Below are 22,973 nucleotides of genomic sequence, written 5' to 3' on the forward strand. Positions count from 1 at the left end.
TATAAATCAAAAGGGTGCTTTCACTGGATAATTTTTAAGATCACTGCATGCTCTAAAATATCTGTGATATATGTTTGGTTATATATAAGAAGTTTTATTTCTGTTTTTTAAAATGTATTGCTATTAGGTTATAGAAAAGAAATATTAATAAAACTAAGCCACTGGAGTTCTGAGGTGGAAGATTTGATTAAAGAAAGAAGCCTTAGAAGGCAGTTGGGGGTTGGCATAAATCTGTAGTCCCTTCTCCTAGGGGTGCTAAGCCTGCTATAAACATATATATATATATATGTAGTTTGTGTTTGGGAATAATGAGCTGACACTCATAATAAGTCTGACACTCATATGGTGACCCTCTGGGAGAGGAAGACCATCAGGCTGCCTAAGGACAGTAACTAACCCTGACTGGAAAAATGCTACTGGTTAAAGCTTCTATGCCAATCAGTAAAGGAATTGGCTACTATATTTTTCTAGTAGATAAACTAGGAAGACCTGGTCTCAAAAAAAAAAGAGGACAAAAGGTTGGCGAAATTTATTCTTTGTCTTCTAGTTTCTGCTGTAGTAATAAGACCGAGTGTCCTTATATTGATCAGACCTTAGTCTGAACATAAGAGTAGGGGAACATAGAGATTACATAAGACAACATGGGACATCCTGGTGGCTTTGGGGATAGAACACCAGCCCTGGAGTCAGAAGGACCTGAGTTCAAATCCAGCCTCAGACACTGTTTAGATACTAGTTGTGTAACCCTGAACAAATCACAAACCTCAATTGCCTCGTGGAAAAAAAAATCAGATAACATAAAAGATTGGACTTTCAGTTGCTCATGCAAACAGTGGAAAGACATGACTTTTTTGGCTAAAATTATAATTGAACTTAAAAATATGAATTTTTTTAAAAGTTATAAAGCTTGATGAAGCCAATACAAGGCATAATGTCAAAGTCAGGAAAGACTGAGTTCAAGTCCCACTTCTTACACATATTGACTATGTGACCCTGGGCAAGTGAGTTAACTTCTGAGTTCTCCAGGCATCGAACTCTCTTAACCTGAAGCCTATGAACTTGTTTTTCTTTAAAAAAAATTTTGATAACTGTACTTTGATAACTAACTTGCATTTTAATTTATAAATTAAAAACATTACTCTGAGGGGCACCATTGGCTTCATCAATGTCTGCCAAAGGGGTCCAGGATAACAAAAATATTAAGAATCCTTTTTTAAGATAAACTTCAGAAAAGCCATTGACCTTGCCATGACAGAGGGAGTTTCCTTATTTGAGAATTCTCCATGTCACTAAAATCACAGATCCTTCAAAAGTAACATTTGTAATTTTTAAAAAGTTTTGTGCCTAACGGTGCAAGTAGGAGGGGCTTGGTTGGCACTTTTTGTTAAGAATAAAAGTCTTTTGTTGTTTTATTGTCTTAACAACCACAGCGACAACAACAAGCATTTATATACAGCTTTGAAGTTTGTAAAGTGCTTCATAAATATCTAATTTTATTCTCATAACAAATTTAAGAAGTAGACGCTATTATCATGTTCATTTTAAGATCCATAAATTGAGACTGAGAGAGGTTAAATGACTTTTTTTCCAAGATCTCAGAACTGGTAAACATCTAAAATTAAATTTGAATTCAGATCTTCCTGACTCCTGACTCATTACTCAAAGCACTGCACCAATTAGCTCTTTCTAATAGGTCATTTCATAAATGTGTGCTTAGTTTTATCAAGGGTAAAATAAATTCTAAACTTTCCACTGATTAAAAAAAATAGGTTGTTCTTACACAGCAGTGAAAAGAGTGTTGCATTTTAAGTTAGAGGACCCAGCTTTGCATGACATTATTTGGGTGACCTTGGGCAAATTACAAATTCCACATCTGCTAAATTAGATAATCTCTAAGCTTCTACCATTAAATTAATGACAACTCTTCATTTTCCATCAACAGCTCTGCTTGCTTTTGACTCCATGGAACATCATGCTTCATTCTGGATAAGCTGATAACCTAAAATCTCAACACCATGCTAATTGATTTAGTTTTTGTTATTCAATATCTTCTCAACTCCCTTAGTTGCTTTTCCCTTCTGATTTGAGGACCAAAGGCAGTGTACTTTTCAGATAATGAAATTGATACATGAATTGCCAGAACTAGCTCAGTTTTTAGGAGGTTCCAAAAGAAAGTGTGGGAGAGAAGAGGTATTAGACTGATTACCAAGCTGAAGGTCTACAGTCAGTGTACCAACCTCATTGTTGTATGCCTGTGAAATCTGGACAGTCTACCAGCACCATGCCAGGAAATTAAATCACTTTCAATTAAATTGTCTTAGGAAGATTTTGAAGATCACTTGGCAGGAGAAGATATGAGACACTGAGGAATTTCCTTGAGTTAAAATGCCCAAGCATTTTACTACAGAGCATACAACTAAGATAGGCTGGTCATGTTTGAATGTCAAATGTATACTTGTCAAAAAGACTATACATGGCAAGCACTCACAGTGAACTTAGAAAAAGCAATACAAGGACACTCTCAAAGTCTCCCTTAAGAACTTTGGAATTGATTGTACAGCATGAGAGTGCCCTCATCAATGATGGTGAAATGCTCTATGAGCAAGGTAGAATTGAAGCAGCTCAAAGGAAAAATGATATAAGTGAGTTTAGAGAGCCTACCCCAGGTGTTCACATGGACTATTTGTGGCTCACCTGTGGTAGAGCATTCTAAGCTCATCACTTGTCTCTAACTCAGTGATGTCACTTTGGTTCTCTTTGATAATGAAAGGCAAGACCCAATCTCTTCTTAAAGCCTTCCTTTAAAGATAGTTTGGAAGTTTCAGAACTTTAAGTCAGCTATGATGTTTGGTGTTGACTCCACACAACATCATACTCCCAACCCAGGTATTCTTTAGCGCCCATTGCCCCTTTTTCAGCTTCCTTTTGTATACTGATTTCCTCTCTTGGGTTACAAATTTTCTAATAATAACAGATACTTTTTTTCTTATTTATATCACTAGTGCCTGGCACATATTAGGGGCATAATAAATGTTTATTCAATTTAATTATGATCCTATGAATTTTGTGGAACTGAACAATATCTTTTAAAATATTTACAAATCATTAAACTAGAATTATTTTAGTTTATGTCTTTTGCTTATCCTTACAATCTCAGTATTTTGACCTTACTTGCTTTCTGATTATTGAAGTATTACATCAAATTAGTCATTAAATGGAAAAGTCAAGAGAACATTTGAAAGTGTAAAGTATTATGTAAAAAGATGAAGTCCCTAGATTAGCCGATCAACCTTGCATTTATTATATGTTTATTTTGTACCAGGCAAAGCAAGAAAGATCTAAGTATTTACTATGCAGACGAGAAGAAATGGTCTTTATGTTAGGAATGACCTCTTGATTTAAATAATGGTAAAGAAAAGTCACAGAGAGTAGAAAGCTAATTAACAAAGCTACTTAATTTTAAAACTGAGACTTACCAGGGCCTAAAATGAGTGAGCCACCTTGTTGAGTTGGATCGCCTTGAAAATCAAATACAGGACCAGTCACAGCCCTCCACAGGCTTTGAATGCTTCCTGAGAGTAGGTTGGATTTCACATGTGGACTCTGAACTAAAATGTTTAAGCTTTTGGTTATATTAATGCATATTTTATAAAGTTTAGATTCTAAAAATCATTAGTCTCTCTGTGGAAAGACAGGCATGCCAACACACAGTTATTGGAACTAAATTAGTTTAATCATTCTGTATAATAATTTAGAATTATGCAAGAAATATAATTGGGGCAACTAGGTGGAGCAATGGATAGAATGATGGACCTGGAGTTGAAAAGATTCATCTTCCTGAGTTTAAATCTGGCTTCTGACATTTAACTAGCTGTGTGATCCTGGGCAAGTCACTTAGCCCTGTTTAGCTCAGTTTCCTCATTTGTAAAAAATGAGCTGGAGAAGGAAATGGCAAACCACTCCAGTACTTTCACAATGAAAACCCCAAATGGGGTCATGAAGTATCAAACATGACTAAAACATTTGAATAGCAACAAAAAAATATAATTATCATTTTCCTACTCTTTGACCTAGCATTCCTAATATACATTACTTGTATCTGAAGGAAATGCAAAGCAGACACTAGCATTCAATATATACCAAATTACTACAAGAACTACTTTTTGTGATAGTGAAGGAAGCAAAACTATATGGGTACACATTAATTGGGGAATGTATGAATAAACTGATCATTACTATAAGAGACTATTACTGTGTAATAAGAAGTGATGAATATGAGGAATTAATAGAAACATGGGAATTTTTTCTGACCTGACATATAGTGAAATGTATATAAACAGAAGAATAGTATAGTTAATGATAACAATGTAAATGAATATATCACTAAAAGAAAATCAGACTTTGAGTAGATGAAAACCCATAATGGACCCAGAGAACAGATAATGAAACATATTTTCCTCTTCTCAGTAGAAAGATAGGGGAAAACTGCATCCATATCAGATTGGCCATTGTACTGGTTGTTTTTAATCTTACTATTTTCTTTGTTTCAAGGGAGGATTCAATTCTAAGATGGGGGTGGAGGACAGTATATCTAGAAATGATGGCAATATAAAAATAAAGGTCATTAGAAGAACATAATTTTTAAGATTTAAATTAGATCTAAAAGCATTTCTGTTTCCCTCTTATGACTTTTGCATATAAAGGGGTAATTATAGATTTACTTCATTTCTCCTCCCACTCAGTTGCCCATACTGTTCATGATTTTTTTTTTGCTGCTCCTTGTTTTGTCCACTACCAAACTTATTATACCTCTTTTGTGGTGCCTTCTATCTTTCCTAAGTATTGTTTTTTGTATTTTTTTTTGTTTGTTAACTTTTTTCTTTCCCTATAGCAACTTTGATTCCTTAACCTCACTCCCACACTATTGATAGGAATAAAACTTTCTTCACATTCTAAATTTTATCTCTTCATCCTCTTTCTACTCTCTTAACTTTTCTATTTACTCTATTAGCTTTTTACTCAATTCATAATAGCATCACATAAGCCAGAACTGGAAGAGATATTGAAAATCATCTAGTTCAGCCTCCTCATTATAGAGATGAAGGGAACTGAGACCCAATGGTGAAATAACTTGTCCAATATCACACAACCATTTGGCAGAGGTGAAATCTGAATCCAAATCTCCTGACTCTTAAGTTTTGTAACCATTCCACTGTCTGATTCATCTGATCAATAAGCCTTTTTTAGAAATAAATTATTCCTAATAAGCCTTTGCCTTGATCATCCTTATTGTTTTCTCTTTTTTGTCTTTGACTGACTAGGACTTACAAGTACAGTCTTGCAAAGGTAATTTAATTATTTTTGCTTAGTCATGATAATGAACCCTAAAACCAAATAATTTCAGAAAGAAGGGGTGGATCCTTTCTTGAGTCTTTGTGAGGTTACATTATAGAGAGCTATAAAAGATATTTGCCTGATTGGCCTCACATAGGCAATATCCAGAAGAGCAGTTTGAGATGTCTATCAACTAGTAAATTAATCGAATTTGGAAGACCCAAAACACACACTTTGGATAGACACTAAACTAGACCTGATCAAACCCTGAACAGAGACTGGATGAGATCTAAATATTCCTTACAGCTATCCAGCCTCCATAGAGAGTGAGGGTCAAACTGATCTCCACAGTAATCTTTGGGTTAGACAATTTTCTAGCCATGTAAAACTAGATTGAAAAATATTAATATTTTCTTTGCAGTTTTTTCACAGATAGAATTTTTTCATGGAACAAAATTAACATGTAGCTCTCCTTTAATCCATTTCTATGCCCTAGAATAGACTTTACCACTTTAGAAGTTGGTACCTCTTGGGTTTTTCAAAGAAGGCCAAAGGAAGTGAATTTTAGAACATCTTTTGGTTACTGATTCTGGTATTTAATAATCCTATTTGTCAGTCAGTTATAGTTCTAATTGGACTGTCCTTTTGAAGTTAATTGCTTTCTTTATGTTATTTTTTTCATTTGCTTATCTAAATCAAAATTTGCTTTATCTGATTCTGAGATGCATATCTTTTCTGTTTTTTCACTGAGGGAAAAAAGTCACTTTTTCCTTTTAGGAGCTAATAAGAAATGAGAATTTAACAGATTCATTCATAGATTTAAAGTTAGGAAAAAACTTTAGAAGTTGTCTTGTTTAATGCTCTTATTTTACAGGTAACGTACTGAGGTGAAGAAAAAATAAATGACAAACTAAATTACATAAGTGCCAAGCATCAGAGTCAGGATTCAAATTAGGGTCCTTTTAATCTAAATTGTACACACCAACTTTCTAAGTATAAAGTAGGGTGAATGATTTATTTAATCAAGTCAGTTCACTTAAAAGTAAAAAGATAAGATGCTCAATCAATCTCAATCATACACTTTAGACTAAGTGCTAAAAATACTTAGAAAAGAAATTTTAATGCAAAGGAAGAACACTTTGGATAGGTCAGAGAGACCTGATGACGTTCCCTAAGTCATCTACCTAGATAAATTGTCAATCTAGTTTCAAACTAGAGTCTCTGGTGAGTTTGAAACAAGTGTGTCTTTCCAATAAATCCCTGAAGTATAAGAGAGCTAGGGATGGAATGGGGTGGAAATGTCCCTGGTTTTAACTTTGGCCAGATCTTATTCCCTCCAACTCAACAATGATTAGAAGAGAACATTGTCAGTTTCAAAGGATTCAGAAGACTTTCGATTTTTCAATTTCCTATTAGTGTCTGAGCAACATCTACACTGGGAGCCAAGGACAAACTGAATGAAGATTTACAACTCTACAAAGATCCTAGCAAAGAATCCATGCTATGCCTAAGGGAACTTTTTTGAGCACCATACAAATGGGAAAAGAAAACTTCTCACATTTAGGAACTGAGAATTACTCCTTTGCCATATATACAATCTAAACTTGAGCTTACTTTCCCAGGGACTCCACATGCATTTGTGTGAGAGTACTTTGTGGGGATATTTTCTACCAACTATTCTTACTTTATAAATACTCCTTTCTAAGAACTAGATGTCTAAAATGATAATCTTGGGGTGAAGCACATTAGTGAAAGGTCAAGATAATGGCATTAGATAATCACCCTAAACTCAGGGTTGTTCCTAGGGGCTTTTGGAGAAGATATAACCTTGCTCTAGGACCCAAGACTTATCTGTGAAAATGCGAGATGCAATAAATATCCTCAAAACTTATATGGGCTATATAAACGATGAATAGAAACTAATTTAGAAAAAATGTAGTGGGGGGGTAGTCAATTGAATCCCCCTCCCATCCTAATCCACCTGATAAAATTGTAGGATGTGGATCTTTTTTAAATTGGTTTTATTTTAATTTTACAATTTTCCCCCAATCTCACTTCTTTCTTCCCACCCTCCACAGAAGGTGGTCTGATAGTCTTTACATTTTTTCCACATTATACATTGATCAAAATTGAATGTGCTGAGAGAGAAATCATATCCTTAAGGGAAAAAAAATAAAATATAAGAGATAACAAATTACATAGTAAGATAACTTTTAAAAAAATTAAAGGTAATAGTCTTTGTTTAAACTTCACAATTCTTTCTTTGGATACAGAAGGTATTCTCCTTCCCAGGTACCCTAAAATTGTCCCTGATTGTTGCACTGATGAATGAGTAAATCCATTAAGACTGATCATAGGATGTGGACCTTTATCAGAAGGTGACACATCCTACAAAAGTAGATATGTGTTCTGTTTTTACTGAGTGACATGTACTTTGCTGCTGACATAGAAATTCCTGGTTGATCCCCAGTGATTGGAGACTGCCCTTAGACTGAGGAATTTTCTATGCTGGTCTATGAGATGAATAAAGAACAATATCTCTGTCTCTCTTTTGGATCCTTTTCTTTTAAGACTCTTGTAGCAGGGGTAGAGGAGGGAAGAGAAGTTTTTTCTCTCTTGATTCTCCAGTCATTGGCCAGAGGCAATGGAACAAAGACACAGCAGAAAGAATATATGCTAGCCCATAAGACTGGACTTCAAGTTCCTGAGCATAGGAAATCAGTAACCTGAGAAATGGTTCATTTTTCAATCTTGCCAATTAACCACTTTACAAGTTGAGAGTTAGCGTTTGAGATTAGGGTACCACTCCCATCATCAGGGTAGTCCCAGAACCAAAGAACTAAAAGAAAACTATGTCCTGGCTGGGCAGGAGATCTAGACTTTGTGAGTGACTCTGATACAGTGAAGGTCTGAGGTGAAAGTGAAATAGCTCTTCAGTGGTCCTACAAAGTTGCCATTAACTTCCATTGGGAATAGAATGAATAATTTGAAACGTGGTGCTGTTGGCATTTCTTTGTGTGTGTGCTGTTGAATCCTTTGTATCTTAAATATTTTCTGTGACAAAGCCTATAAAGAGCTGCCTTAGACTGCATCTCCATACTGTATATTAACTGATTTTTCTAGAAGATGCCCTATTACTTGCTATACTTAAGCATTTTCAGAAATTTCCTAGACGTTCTGCTCCAGGATGAAGCCAGAGTCAGACACAGAGAAAAATCTAACTCTTCTTCCAGATGAACTGGTTTGTGAACCCAGAGCTAGAATCCCTTATGAAAAGGGGGTATACCATGGATCATTTTTTAATAAATATTTTGTTTTCCAATTATATACAATAGTAGTTTCTACCTATCATTGTTGTAATGTTTTAAATTTTACAATTTTTCCCCCACCCTCCCTTATGTCATCTTTCAACCTTTACCTATTTACTGTAGAAATCACTCTCAGTTGAGCCATAAACTATGCCAAACTAAATAATTCACACCTAACTTATTCATCTGTAAAATGAAGGAGTTCTATTAGAGAGTCTCTGAGGTTCCTTTCATTTCTGTATATGATCCTATTATCTTAATTACACAGAGCTCTATGAATGTAGATTCTGTTGAGATTTTCAAAGAGCACAAAAACAATGCTCTAAAAATGTCATGGTCATGATTCATAAGTTACTCCTCCACTCACACCTGCCTCTACTCTGTCTCCCAACCTCCCTACATAATAGCTACTATTTTAGGGAACTAAGATCCTAAATGAAGATTTAATGTCTAACTTAAAATAATAAATTATTATCCTTTATAAAATAATAATTTTAAAACCCTTTGAATAGAGGAAATAATATAAAGAGAAATTTCACCAAAAAAGTCCCCTGCATAATTGATGAAATATCAGGGAGTCAATCTGCTAATGTATCTTAATGTAAATATAATTATAAAACATTATGAAAAAATAATGAATAATTTAAATAATTGGAAGATTTGCTTCTGATTATTTGGAATTGTTCATTATTGGATCACACCAATGGAATAAAAATGAATATACTATTTAAATTAATTTATTGTTTTAGTGCCACATTAATCAAATTAACAAGGGGATACTTCGTGATGCTAGATAAATTAAAATATTAATTTAAATCAACAAAAGCTTTAGTTTCTCAAGGAAAATAATTTAAAAAATATAATTTTATGTGATATATAAGCAATCATCACAAGTTTGTATTGATTAATAATTGAAAAGTAGATCAGTGAAAGAGACTAGATAAAGAAGAAGTAGTGAATGAAACAAACTAACCAGTGTTCAATAAATCTGAGAACATATATTACATGGGAAATTATTCCCTATTTAGCAAGAAGTACTGGGAGGAAAAATTGGAATGAAATTTGACAGAAATGAGGTTTAGATTAAAAACTTTTACTATGTATGTACCAGAATAAACTAAAAAAAATTTTCAGGAGTGGTTTCAATAATGGTTAATGGGAGAGTTCTAATCTAAACAAAGAATAAATAAAAAAATAAATCTGAAAAAACATTTAAATTTGGTCATTTAAATTATATGAAATTTTTCAGTGAATACAATTTAACTAAGATAAGATGGAATGTGATCAGTTGGGAAAAATCTTGAATCATATATCTTTAGAGGAATTTGACTTGCCCAGCATCACACAGAGGTAGTATCTGAAGCAGGATGTTAATTCAGGCCTCCCTAATTATAAGTTCTCTCTGCAAAATGCTTAAAGTATGATACCCATGATATACTTACAAAGAATTTAACCAAAAATGGAAAAAGCAAGAACCATTTTCCCACAGAAAAGGGGTTAAACATTATGTAATCAATTCTCAAACTGTTTTTGGACATAATTATTGTGAGCATTTATTTTGCTTGGCTTTGTATATTTCTCACAAGTGTTTTATGCTTATTTGCTTTTTAATGGAGAGATGGTGAAAAAGAAATTGAATTTAATTGAACAAAAAATTACAAAATATTAGAAACATGAAAGATTTCTCTGAATCATTAATAGTAAGAAGAATATAAATCAAAACAGCTTTAAGATTTCACTTAGCACGCAGTAAATTATCAATGAAAAAAAACAATTGATAGTTAATATTTAAGACTAGGGGCAGGTAGGTTAGAGTAAGGCCTGGAGTCAGGAAGACCTGAATTCAAATCTGGCTCAGATACTTTCTAGCTAGGTGATCTTTTTTTTTAAGTTTTTGTTTTCTCTTTTTAGTTTTTTGCTAGGCAATGGGGTTAAGTGACTTGCCCAAGGCCACACAGCTAGGTAATTATTAGGTGTCTAAGGCCGGATTTGAACTCAGGTACTCCTGACTCCAGGGCCGGTGCTCTATCCACTGCGCCACCTAGCCGCCCCTAGCTAGGTGATCTTAAGCAAATAGTTTAACCTCAGTTTCTTCATCTGTAAAACAGGGACAATAATAACATATTCCTCTCAGGTTCTAATGAGATAATAACTGTCAAGTGCTTAGCACAGTGTATCAGGTACATTTGTTGGTTATTGTTCAGTCATGTATAACTCTTTGGGACTTCATTTAGGGTTTTCTTGGGGGTTGGGGAAGAGATCTGCAGAGATCTTTTCACTGTCCCTGGGACAGGATTCTGTTGCTTTCCCTATACTCAGAGCCAGGTCATGCCATTGTAGAGCAGGGATCTTCCTCACATCTCCAGGGAAGAGGGAAGTGCTTGTGGTCATCCACAGACCAGAGCACAGGCCAGGAGTGCAATCAGAGCCTCTCATAAAATCTTGAAGGTATTGAGGTCCCTAGGAGGGTGTCCCAAAATCCCTCAAAAGCTTGGGAAAGTGAATTATAATCAGGTCATAGGTTGGGGAAATGAGCAGACGAAGAAAAAGAATCTGACCATAGACAATTACTTTGGTCCCATGGAGGATCAAAATACACACTCAGAAGATGACAAGTCAAAGCTTCTGTATCCAAAGCCTCTAAGAAAAATAGGAATTGGCCTCAGGCTTTGGAAGAGCTCAAAAAAAGATTTTGAAAATCAAGTAAGGGAGGTAGAGGAAAAATTGGGAAGAGAAATGAGAGTGATGCAGGAAAATCATGAAAATGAAGTCAGTAGCTTGGAGAAGGAGATACCAAAAAATACTGAAGAAAATATGTTAAAAACCAGTTTAGGTCAAATGGAAAAAAGCAGTCCAAAAGGTCAATGAGAAGAAGAATACCTTAAAAAGCAAAATTGACTAGATGGAAAAAGATATAAAAAGGCTCTCCTTCGAATGTAGAATGGAGCTAAAGGAAGCTGATAACTTTGTGAGAAATCAACAGATAATAAAACAAAACCATAAAAATGAAAGAGTAGAAGAAAATGTAAAATATCTCATTGGAAAAACAATTGACTTGAAAAACAGATCCAAGAAAAGTGCCCTGATATCCTACAAGCAGAGGGGAAAATAGAAATTGAGGTAATCTACTTATCACCTCCTGAAAAAGATCCCAGAATCAAAACTACCAGGAATAATATAGCCACATTCCATAACTCCCAAGGCAAAGAAAAAATATTACAAGCATAGAAAGAAACAATTCAAATATCATGGAGCTACAGTTAGGATTACACAGGATTTAGAAGCATCTATATTAATAAGGGATCATAGAGCTTGGAACATGATATTCTGGAGGGCAAAAGGGCTTAGATTACAACCAAGAATCAACCAACCAGCAAAACTGAATATCCTCTTTCAGGGGTAAAGATGAACATTCAATGAAATAGGGGACTTTCAAACTTTCCTACTGAAATGACCAGTGCTGAACAGAAAATTTGATCTTCAAGTATAGGACTCAGGTGAAACATAGAGAGGGTGAACAGGAAGGGTAAATGATGAGGGATTTAATGATGATGATGAACTACTTGTATTCCTGTATGGGAAGATGATACTGTTAACTCATATGAACCTTCTTATTTATAAGAGTAGTTAGAAGGAGCATAAATAGACAAGGCACAAGAGGGAGCCACATAGGAATGTATAACATATTATGAAGATGGAGTTAATGGGCAAGAAAATCATCTACTGCGAGAAAGGGCAAGGATGGGGCTCAGATATTTCATGTAAAAGAGACAAGAAAAAGCTTTTGCAGTAGAGTGGAAAGGGAGAAGGTTATGGGGAATGAGTGAGCCTTCATCCTCATCAGAAGTCACTCAGAGGGGAAACAACATACACACTCACTAGGGTATAGAAATCTATCTTACCCTAAAGGAAAGTAGAAGGTGAAGGGGATGGGGAAAAAGGGGAAAAGGGAGTGGAAGGCAGTTGTAGGTGTAGAGGGAAGATCAAGGGAGAGGATAATCCTTTTGAGGAAGGACAGGGCAAAAGGAGAGAGAGAGAAGAGAATAAATGGGGATGGGGAAGAATAGAATGGAGAGAAATATAGCTAGCAATAGCAACTGTGGGAAGAAATATTGAAGCACCTTCTCTGATGAACTTACAGTAAAGAATGGGATCCATCCCAGAGAAAGCTAATAGTATCTGAACACAGATTTTTTTCTCTCATTATTTTTCTTGAGGTTTCTCTTTCTTTGTGGGGGGGAAAGGTGATTATGTTTAATTTTACAAGACTATTATAGTAATGTGAAAAAAATAAATTAAATAAAAAAATAAAAGATACCAAAATGTCCATTTCCTTTGTCTCAGAGATTCCATCTCTAAACTATAATGATGTTTATCCTTTGTTCTCAAAGAAAACCTTGGTATCAGGGAGGTGATGCCATGACAAGCAAATAAATAGGATTTGAGTAAGGAGGGGACTTGTGCTAAGTCACTTGCCTTACTTTCTCCTCCAGAAGTATCTGGAACCAGTGGTCAGATATGGATCAGTATGATTGGAAATGTCCCTGGATGCCAGGCAATCAGAGTTAAATGACTTGCCCAAGTTCACACAGCTAATAAGTGTCACGTTGCTGAGGATGGACTTGAATGCAGGTCCTTCTGACTTCCAGGGCTGCCACTCTATTCATTACACTTCCTAGCTACCCATTCTAAGAATATTCCCTAGAGATATCAAAGACAGAAAATAAGGTCAAATTGCACACCAAAATATTCACAGCAGTGTTTTTTTGTGGTAGCAAAGAACTGGAATTAAAGTAGATGTCTACTGATTGGGAAACAGCTAAATAAGTCATGTTACATGAATACAATGGAATATTAATACAATATTAATACAATTGGAGCAACAAGAAACATATAAATAATTCAGAGAAGTGTGGGAAAATTTACATGAACTGATGTAGATGAATGAGAAACTAAAAAAGTAATTTGTACAATTTCAAAAATTTGCACAAAAATTCAAATTTAAGAAAAACAACAAAACTGAACACTATGTAACTATAATGACTAAGGCTTGATTCTAGAGAAAAGGAAGGGGGAAAAGCCCATCATTTTTAGCTTCTCAGAAGTGATGGACTATGGATATGGAGCAATGTATACATTTTGGGTTCAATTGATATGTTGATCAGTTTTGCGAAATTACCTTTTTTTCCTCTTTCTTTTCCATTTATTTTCAAAACATAACTCTATGAAGGGGAGTTAGAAAGGGTGAATTTAGAAAGTGCAATGATATAAGAGCAAAAATCATTAATTTTTAAAGGCCCCTGACTCATACTTTTCTCCACTATGATGCATTTTCATAGATACACAAATAATTATATTCACAAAAGGAAAATATTAATGTTTACTCCTAATAAAATAAAAGGCCCAGAAGTACACTTACCTGATGTAGCAATTCCTTCACCTTTCTTCATTCCAAGTTTTCTATAAATTTTTCTCTCAGTGTCAACATAGATTTCATGAGAATACCCCGTCAGCTTGCAGAAAGGCTAGGAAAGGAAGCAGAAAATTAAATCTTTAAAAAGAAAAAATATGTAAAAAATAACACTGATTTTTTTATTTGTAAAAAGTCAATTCGCAGTCAAAATTTTTACATTATGTACACACACACACACACACACACACATCCAATATCTGAAAGTAAGCTGATTTAATCTCACTTTTCCCAAGTGTGGAGGATATGGCACAGTAGATACAATTAGAAAGAACTGGATTGAAGTCCTGACTCTGTTATATAGTCCTTAACTCTAAATTCCTTAGGTGAATATATGAGAGGTGACAAGTTATAGATACTTGCAGCCGAGCATCACTGGAGGAAATTTCCACACTGGGAGATCCCTACATCAAAAGATTCATGGATCTGGATCAAAAAATACAATTTTTCTTATTAAAAACTACTTACCTCAATGTGTTGGAAAGATGACTGCCCAATAACTATTAGTTTGACATTAGCATCCTTTGAAAGAGAAAAAAAAAAGATGTGACTATGTAAGATTATAACTTGTCTTTGTCTTTAATGGTATTTTATAAAGCACTTTAGCAAACATCTTATTCATTAGGCACTATTTATTTTACATCTGTCTCCTCAGCCTTCAATTTTTATTTTATTTTAATAACAGTATTCTACAGCATCAGGATGAAAGACTTCAAAATGGAAAAGTTATGCTAATTTTAAATTTTCAGTTCTGGTAAGATGGCCAAGTGAGAAGTCATGACTAAGCCTAGCTTTCCCTCATTACCTCAAAATAGTTAGCAAGATGAAATAGTGTAAACAAAAAATAAAAAGGAAAGGAAATACTTTCCTTACAAGGAAAATCATGGATGAACAAACAAATAAGTAAAAAAATTTCTCCTGAATTAAGAAACACTATGACATTAAGGAAGATGAGGAAAAATTCTAATGGCAGTGGAACAAAACTCCATAAAAATAGAATGGGGAATCCTCCCTTGTTTTTATAAAAGCATTGAAAGAAGAGATAAAGAGTAAAATCCAAGTTTTAAAGTAAAATTCAAAGAGGGTAAATGGTTGAGAAGAGATTTAAAAAAGATGTATAAAGCAGTGTATACCCTGTAAAAATACTGAAGCAAAAGCAAAAAAGAAAAAAATTAGAAGAACATGGAAGATCCCTACAAATTAAAACAACTTAACCTAAGGTCATAAGTTGGTAACACAATTGTGACAAGCACTATAAAATTCAGCTTTGTAGTAATTTTCATAATTTTTGGTGTCTATAGTTCAACAAGTAAGGCCTTTATCATCTGGTGATATATATAATATAGATGTATAAATATATATATATATATATATATATATAATTTATGTGTGTGTGTGTGTGTGTGTGTGTGTGTGTGTGTGACATTTGTCCTCTCCTCTGGAATTTGAGAATTTTAAATGCTGAATCCTAGAGGAAAAAAAAAACAAACCATGGGAGACTTTTGATTCCTCACTTCAGAGAACAACTTAAGACCATTTTTTCCTGACACCTGCTTGGTAATTGGCATGTATCCCATAAGTGTTTATTATCCATGAATAATTACTTCACAGGTAAAGTGCCCATCTTGGCCCAGATGGCACCATAGCAGCAGGCATCGTGAATACTCTCTATGTGTCTCTTTTTAGCTAACTTTGAATACATCAGGGAACATTTCAGTCTCATCCTTCACAACTAATTAGTGTGCTCAGAGATAGAAAAATTTAGCTCTTGAAGTGGCGGTAACAGAGAGCACTTTGTTCCATCAGTAACTATCCTAAAATACCAGAAAAGAAGGGGAATCTCTAATAGTCATGGAATTTTTCATGAAATGTTTTGCATGACTACATATGCATAATCCATTTTGAATTACTTGTCTGCTCAATTGGGGGGGTGGAGTGGGGAGAAATAAAATATGAAATAAAAAGAAAAAAAAGAGAGATTAGACTTTTACTACATATGAAAAAGAAAGCTAGCATTCATAAGGGATGGAATTTTTACTGCATAAAAAAGGAAAGTTGAGAGACCATATCATTACAATTTGGGTAACTACCATATAATTGCCCTAAGCAAGATGAAGAAATGGAGGTCTTGAGTATCCTACTTATGTGTCTATCTAAATGTGAAGATTATATTTTAATAAATCTTCTTTAAACATTGAAATTTAGCATGCGGCCTTCTTTTTTCCCCTCCTTGGTTAAGGCACTTGGTTCAATTCATAATCACCATTTTAGAGAGGTATTTGCCACCAAATAAAAGAACCAAAATTAGTACAAGAATCCAATCAAGTCTCCTCATTATAAAATTTCTCAAATTCAAGGAGCCCTCATTTTAGTTGCTTCAGGGAATGACCTTAAATTAATAATATAATAACTGGTTTCCAAAAAAAGAAGAAACTCATGATGAAAGGGTACATGTATACCACATTGTACAAAATCATGTAAGAAAAAAATTCCTTTTAGTATTGAAGCTTGAAGGCAAAATGCTAGTTCACAGGAAACAAGACCAAATTTAACTAACCCTTAAAAGTATTTTGACACACTTCAGAGCTTCAGTAAACATCTCACAAGCAACCAATATGGCCCAGCTCACATAGATTTGGAGCTATAAGAGAATCTCAAGGTCATCTACTCTAATATTGCTATTTTACAGATAAGGAAACTGGATAAGTTCTAAAACACTTAAACCCTGGATCTTTGACTTCAAATATAGCATTCCTACTGTAGCATCATATTGTGTCAAATACAAATTGAGAAATTGAAGACAAGGCTGAAATATAGAATGTCAAAAAGCAAAGGATGACTGGTAGCCAAACTTATCCTACCAAAAACAGGTAAGCATAACCCTATATGGGGAAATATTATTTTTAACAAAATTTATGTTTTCAAGCTTACATTTTAAGAAGGTCAAAAGTGAGCACAGTTTTTAAAAATGCAAATGTAGTAAACAATAGCACCTTGGACTTAGAGTCAGGAAGACCTAGGTTTGACTCTCATCTCAAATAACCTCTCTGTATCTTCTGGGATTTTTTAATCTGTAAATTGAGTACCTTGGCCTTGATAGTCACTAAGGTCACTTCCAGAACTAAGTGACGATACTTTTACAAATTCAAATAGTTTGAAAAACCTAGATCAAGGCTGTCCAAATGTGGCCCCATAGGGTGATTTTATGTGGCTGCTTGTGGGTTTACTAAATGCTTTTAGTTGAACTCTCACTAAAAATGGCAAAGCAAAATGTATTGTCTACTTTTCAATAAAAACTGTTAAAAGTAAGGTTGGGCAGCCCTGAACTAGATGATGGCCAACTCCTTGCCAGTCGCAAATGGAGATAAGCCTACTGTCATAGGTTAACAGTTATGGAAGGAGGGGGAAGGGAAGGAAACACAAATGTAGTGCCTACTATTTACCAGGCACTGTGCTAAGCACTTTACAAATATCTGATCCTCTCAACAAACCTGTAAAGTGAGTGTTATTATTATCTTCATTATAAAACTTAAGGAAATTGCAAGTTAAGTGATTTTCCTCATACAACTAACTAGTAAGGACCTTAGTTGGGAGGTAGGCTTGGGTCTTCTTGACTCCAGACCTTGCACTCTATCCATTATATTATCAATCGCCTCAGAGGGATTGAAGAATCAGCAATGAACTTAGCAATGAAAAAAACCCACAGGATTTCAAAGGTGATAGAGGATCAGGGAAAAATGAAATTAGTATTTCTTGATATCAGGGTGCCATAGGTGGTCATTCAAATAAAAATGTTGTCAACATGAGGCAAAAAATCTCAGAGATGATATAACAGAGAATAATGGTACCAAATTAACAAACATATCCTTCCCTTCTGTTAAATCAATTAACTAGAAAAATGCAAAGTGTCAAGTTATATCAGTTGTTTAAAAAACAAACACTTAACTATTAGGAAGTTTGTTTAGCTGTTCAGGAGCAAATAATTTATGTGTTTATGTGAGAAGGGGAAGGTGTTTGTTGTTTGCTGGGAAGTGTCTGCTGTGTCAAAAGAAAAGCATCAATAAATTTTAAAAGTATTTAGAAACCTACATTGCATTTAGACAACTCTTTCAATAAGTAAGATTTCCCTAAATTAAATGCCTAATGAGCTTTATTACCATAAAAAGTGTTTGAGGGAAGAATAAAAGCAATTAACAATAAAGTTATTAAATCAGATATTCTCTATTCATTTTACTTTCACATACCAATCAATGAAGAAGCATCAAGTGCACTTTTGCTGAATATAAAGAACTGAGGTTTAAATTCAGGAAATATAATTTTCATGTATATCTTTGAAGCAATAAGACTTCTGTAAGTGGTGACTCTGGATGAGAAACTCAGGGAAACTGAAAAAGAGTGGAGAAGGCCTGTTGCTACAGCAATCAAGAAGACAGTGATAAAAAAAAGTTTGGATAATTGAAGGCAAGTTAGCTCAGAGAGCTAGGTGATATGGTGGATAGAATGTTGTACCTGGAATCAAGAAGAAATGAGTTTGAATTTTGCCTTTCAGACACATACCATATTGTGAACATGGGAGTCACTTAACCTGTCTTTCTCAGCCTCATTTTTCTTATCTATAACATTAAGAATAATACCTACTTCCTTGGGTTCCCTGGGAGGATCAAATGAAACAATATTCATACAATGTTTTGCAAACTTTTAGGTGCTATGTAAATATTAGATATTATATCCAAGGATACTGAAATAAATTGTGCATATTTAACCTGGAGAAGACTTAACAGGGAAATGATATCCATCTGTATGTTATTTGAAGGACTTGTATGTGGAAGATGTTACTTTGCTTGGCCCTCATGGACAAAATTAATATTAATGGGCAGACCTTACAGAAAGGCAGATCAAGGCTTATTGGAAGGCAAAACTTCTTAAAAATTAAAATAACTGGAATTGACAGTTGTTTGAGGTAGTGGGTTACCACTTACTTGGTATATCAAAGCAAATGCTAGATGGCTACTTTTGGGGCATGTTATGGAAAACATCATTGTTCAGGACTGGACTCTATGACCTCTGAGGTCCCTTTCAGTTCTGAGATTCTGATTTAATTCTATCATTCCTAAACTGTTGTTAGTGACCCTTGTATTTATTCTCGTTGTATATATAAATGTGTGTATATACACATACATACATACACATATACATACATATATTATGTATTTACTTATATACATGTTTTTTTTTCCTCCTGACAGAATATTAACTATTTGAAGTCCTGGAATATAATTTGTAATTCTAGCACCTGGCTTCCTGATTGGCACCCTGAATAAACACTTATTGATGGATTAATCTATCTCTTGCACAGATAACTCATTGATTATTCCCACTTAGGAAACTTACTTGTAAGGAATTCTTGGGGATTTTGGCCAGATCTTCCACATATTCTTTACAGATGTAACACAGGAAATGCTGAAACATCAATGCAGCAAGGCAGGCCGGTTAGGAACTCATACCAATGTAATGAAACCAAGCATCCAGAGGTGATTGAATTTTCCTAAAATTTTTACTCAAACATTTAGCAAAAGTTGTCATAAGGGAACTAGTCATACTAAAAACTGAAAAGAATCCATCTCCTCCTTTGTTGTGGTGGTGTTTGGGAACAGAAAGAAAGGAGAGAAATGCATCTTCCAAGTAAGAGGTTACGGACCCTGCTAGCTATTTATTTTGTATTTCCTCCTTCTAAAAAAAGCAAAAGAAACAAAAGAATCCACATACTTAGATGGGGAGCAGGGTCATAAAAACTCATTTTTCCATTCTCTTTCCTTCTCTCTCTCTAGGCCATGAGCTTACGGTTTTTTTAAAAAATTTTTATAACTTTTAATATACTTGGCTTCCTTTGTGATCAATGTATTTTATGTATTAAAAATATCAATCTGAGAAGTGGTCAGTAGACTTTAAATAGTTTCCACTGATTCCTACCCCACTGCCAAAAGAGATGGCCAAGATTAAGAACACCTTGCCAAGGGGCAGCTAAGGTGGCACAGTGGATAGAGCACGGGTCCTGAAGTCAGGAGGACCTGAGTTCGAAGTCGACCTCAGACACTTAATAATTACCTAGCTGCGTGATATTGGGCAAATCACTTAACCCCATTGCCTAGCAAAAAACTTACAAAAGAAAACAAAAATTAAAAAAAAGAAAGAACCCTTGCCACAGGAAAGGTCTTTCGCGGGGGGAAAAAAGTAATAAACCTCTGCCTGTCCCGGTCCCGCAACCCTAAGGAATCTACAGCTCCTCCTGGAAGTAGGTTGTAAGCAACTTTAAGACTAGGCCAGCGGAGGAAGGTCCTCGGGGAGGGAAGGGGAGGAGAAACCTCCCGGCTCGGCTGCGGGACTCGGCGGCCGGGTCTCACCCGCACGAACACGACGATGGCTCGGCGCTCTCGGAAGAGCTCCCCGAACGGGATCCCTCTGCCGGAGGCATCCAGCACGGGCAGCTCGGCCACGTCCTCTGCCAAGGGCACGCCGCGCTCCGTCTCCGGCGGCCGCAGCGGGCCCAGGCTGCAAATTTGCTGCGTGACCGCTCGGAGCGTGGCGCTGGCCATTGGGACGCCCTGCTCGGCGCCGCCACTCTGTCCCGGCGGGGAAGCCCGGCGTCCCGGAGGAACGAGGGAGGCGGAGTGGGAGAGGCCCCGCTTCGGGCGGTAGGGCCCGGTGGTGGGATCTCTAGCTCCAGGACGATCCTGGGAGGTGGCTGCGGAGGTGGAGCCACAGGGGCTGCGAGGGTGTGGGCTGGCCTTGGCCGCAGCTGCCTTCCTTCCCTGGACAGTTTAGACCCGAGCGCCACTCTGGTGCCCTTGGCCTTCTTCTAGCTTCTTGAGCTTATAATTTCCCACGCTTTGTGGTGCTTTTCTACTGGACGGGGTGGAATTTCTGAAGATAATTGGATATAAATTTCAGTAAAAGAAAAGGAAAACGTTGGTGCATCAGAATCCTGGACTATTTAAAGCACATGACTTAAGCCAAAAGTGATCACTTTCCCCCTTTCAAAAATGATAAGCAGTGGGGGTAGAGGATTGGCCTTGGTGTAGAGAATACTTCGGTTCCAGTCTTGTCTGGGACACAATAACTGCGTGGTCATGGTGCAAATAAATCGCTTAAACTCTCAGTGAAGCTGAGGGAAGCTTTCTATAAGATTGTAAATTACACACCTTTGAGGGATTTTCTACTCCAATTAATCACCGGGCCAGCCCTTGACCTGTCCCTGTCCTCACCACAAAACTTTGTTCACTAGTTTCTGACTCTTCTGGACCCTATTTGGGTCTTTCTTGGCAAAGATCCTGGAGTGGTTTGCCATTCCCTTCTCCAGTTCATTTTATAGATGAGGAAAGTGAGGCAAACAAGATTAAGTGACTTGCCCAAGTCACATAGCTAGTAAGTGTGAGACCTGATATGAGTTTGGGAAGATGAGTCTTCCTGATTCCAGGCTTCACACTCCATCTTCTGTGCCACCTAGCTGACTTTAACAAAATTTTAATATCAAATTAAGCAAAGCCAACAGGATAAGGAATAACGGTGCTTGGCAAATTGAACAGGGGTAAACAATTTTGAACAGGTACTTTTCCAGAACAAAAGATTTATCTTAGTATTCATCCTCCACCCCCTTTCTGGTATTTCTTTCTTTAAATTTTTTTTTTTTATTTAAGGCAATAGGATTAAGTGACTTGCCCAAGGTCACATAGCTAGGTAATAATTAAGTTTCTGAACTGGTCAGGGCTGGTGCTCTATTCACTGCACCATTTAGCAGCCCCCCCTCCCATTTAGTATTTCTTTACAAGGGAAATGAGAAGAAAAGATGACTTTCTTTGTTGTCTTCATCTCATAGTGATTCAGGTTTCTGCCAAGAAAAGGTAGAACTTCCTTGCAAAGCTAATTGGGGGCACTTACTCCTGGGACAATCACATTCTGCACTTTTAGAGAATGTGTGAAAATGAATTAGTGGTAACTTCTTTCCAGAGAAATTTTTGTCAAATTGTTATGTGAGAATTGACCTTGCCAAGCCTTTAAGAGATCTATTTGTATATAAAAATCTCCCTTCATTTTTTTCCAGCTTTCTGATATTCCTTTTAAAAAAGTATACATCAAATAACACTTCCTCATACCTGCAGTATGCACCCTCTTCTAATAAAGGGGGGAAAAATTAAAAACACAGGATACAGTGATAGTAGATATATGTATACAACATTTTGTTGACAGATGAAGATATGTTTAATTATAAGTTATCTGGGACAATGACTGGTTTTTCATTTATCCAGAGTTCAGATTCCTTGCAGTGATCTTTTAATTTATGTTCTAATCTGTACTTATTTTGTCCAGGAGTTAATCTGTTATATACTTCAAGTAGAGTAGTCTTGAAAAATTTTGGTCTTTTTTTTCTCTTGCACATATCTTATTGGAAAAGAATTAAAGGGGAGTGATTTGCCCTACTGAATTCAAAGCTTTTAAAAATAATTAATAAATACAGATCATTGCAGGACATTGTACTGCCTGTCCTTTTCAGTAAATTGTAATCATGGAATTGATTTATTGTAGAAAATTGTTCCTGACCAATATCCTCATGAAGGAACCTTCCATTCCTGTCTATAATAGTCTCATTAAAAAGCTACATAAGTAGGTATATGTGTTGGTAGCTGATAGGTATGCATATATCTAGGATTTCTCTCTGCCTTGGAAAATAATAAAAGTCCTTTATCAGCTATGAATTTATTCTTGAAAAGAAAAGCCCATTTTTTAAAAATGCAAATATGCCATCAGAATTTTATGACTATCTTGCACAGTGTCCAAAATAATATAAAGGAAAATATATACTGATT

At 35.5% G+C, this 22,973-nt stretch overlaps 1 protein-coding gene across 1 annotated transcript in view; it reads right to left on the reverse strand.

The window, feature by feature from the left end:
- Nucleotides 1-20,782, reverse strand: part of CDC14B (cell division cycle 14B) — a 145,830-nt gene extending 125,048 nt beyond the window's left edge. Inside the window, exons 1-5 of the mRNA XM_074201439.1 lie at nucleotides 20,514-20,782; nucleotides 19,504-19,572; nucleotides 14,581-14,634; nucleotides 14,062-14,167; nucleotides 3,477-3,608 (exon numbers count right to left, since the gene is read on the reverse strand). Of these exons, the coding sequence (XP_074057540.1) occupies nucleotides 3,477-3,608; nucleotides 14,062-14,167; nucleotides 14,581-14,634; nucleotides 19,504-19,572; nucleotides 20,514-20,705 (553 nt within the window). The 5' untranslated portion in view covers nucleotides 20,706-20,782. The remainder of the gene's footprint in view (nucleotides 1-3,476; nucleotides 3,609-14,061; nucleotides 14,168-14,580; nucleotides 14,635-19,503; nucleotides 19,573-20,513) is intronic.
- Nucleotides 20,783-22,973: the final 2,191 nt, after the last annotated feature.

This window comes from Macrotis lagotis, chromosome X (assembly GCF_037893015.1).
Source record: "Macrotis lagotis isolate mMagLag1 chromosome X, bilby.v1.9.chrom.fasta, whole genome shotgun sequence".
Classification (NCBI taxonomy): domain Eukaryota; kingdom Metazoa; phylum Chordata; class Mammalia; order Peramelemorphia; family Peramelidae; genus Macrotis; species Macrotis lagotis.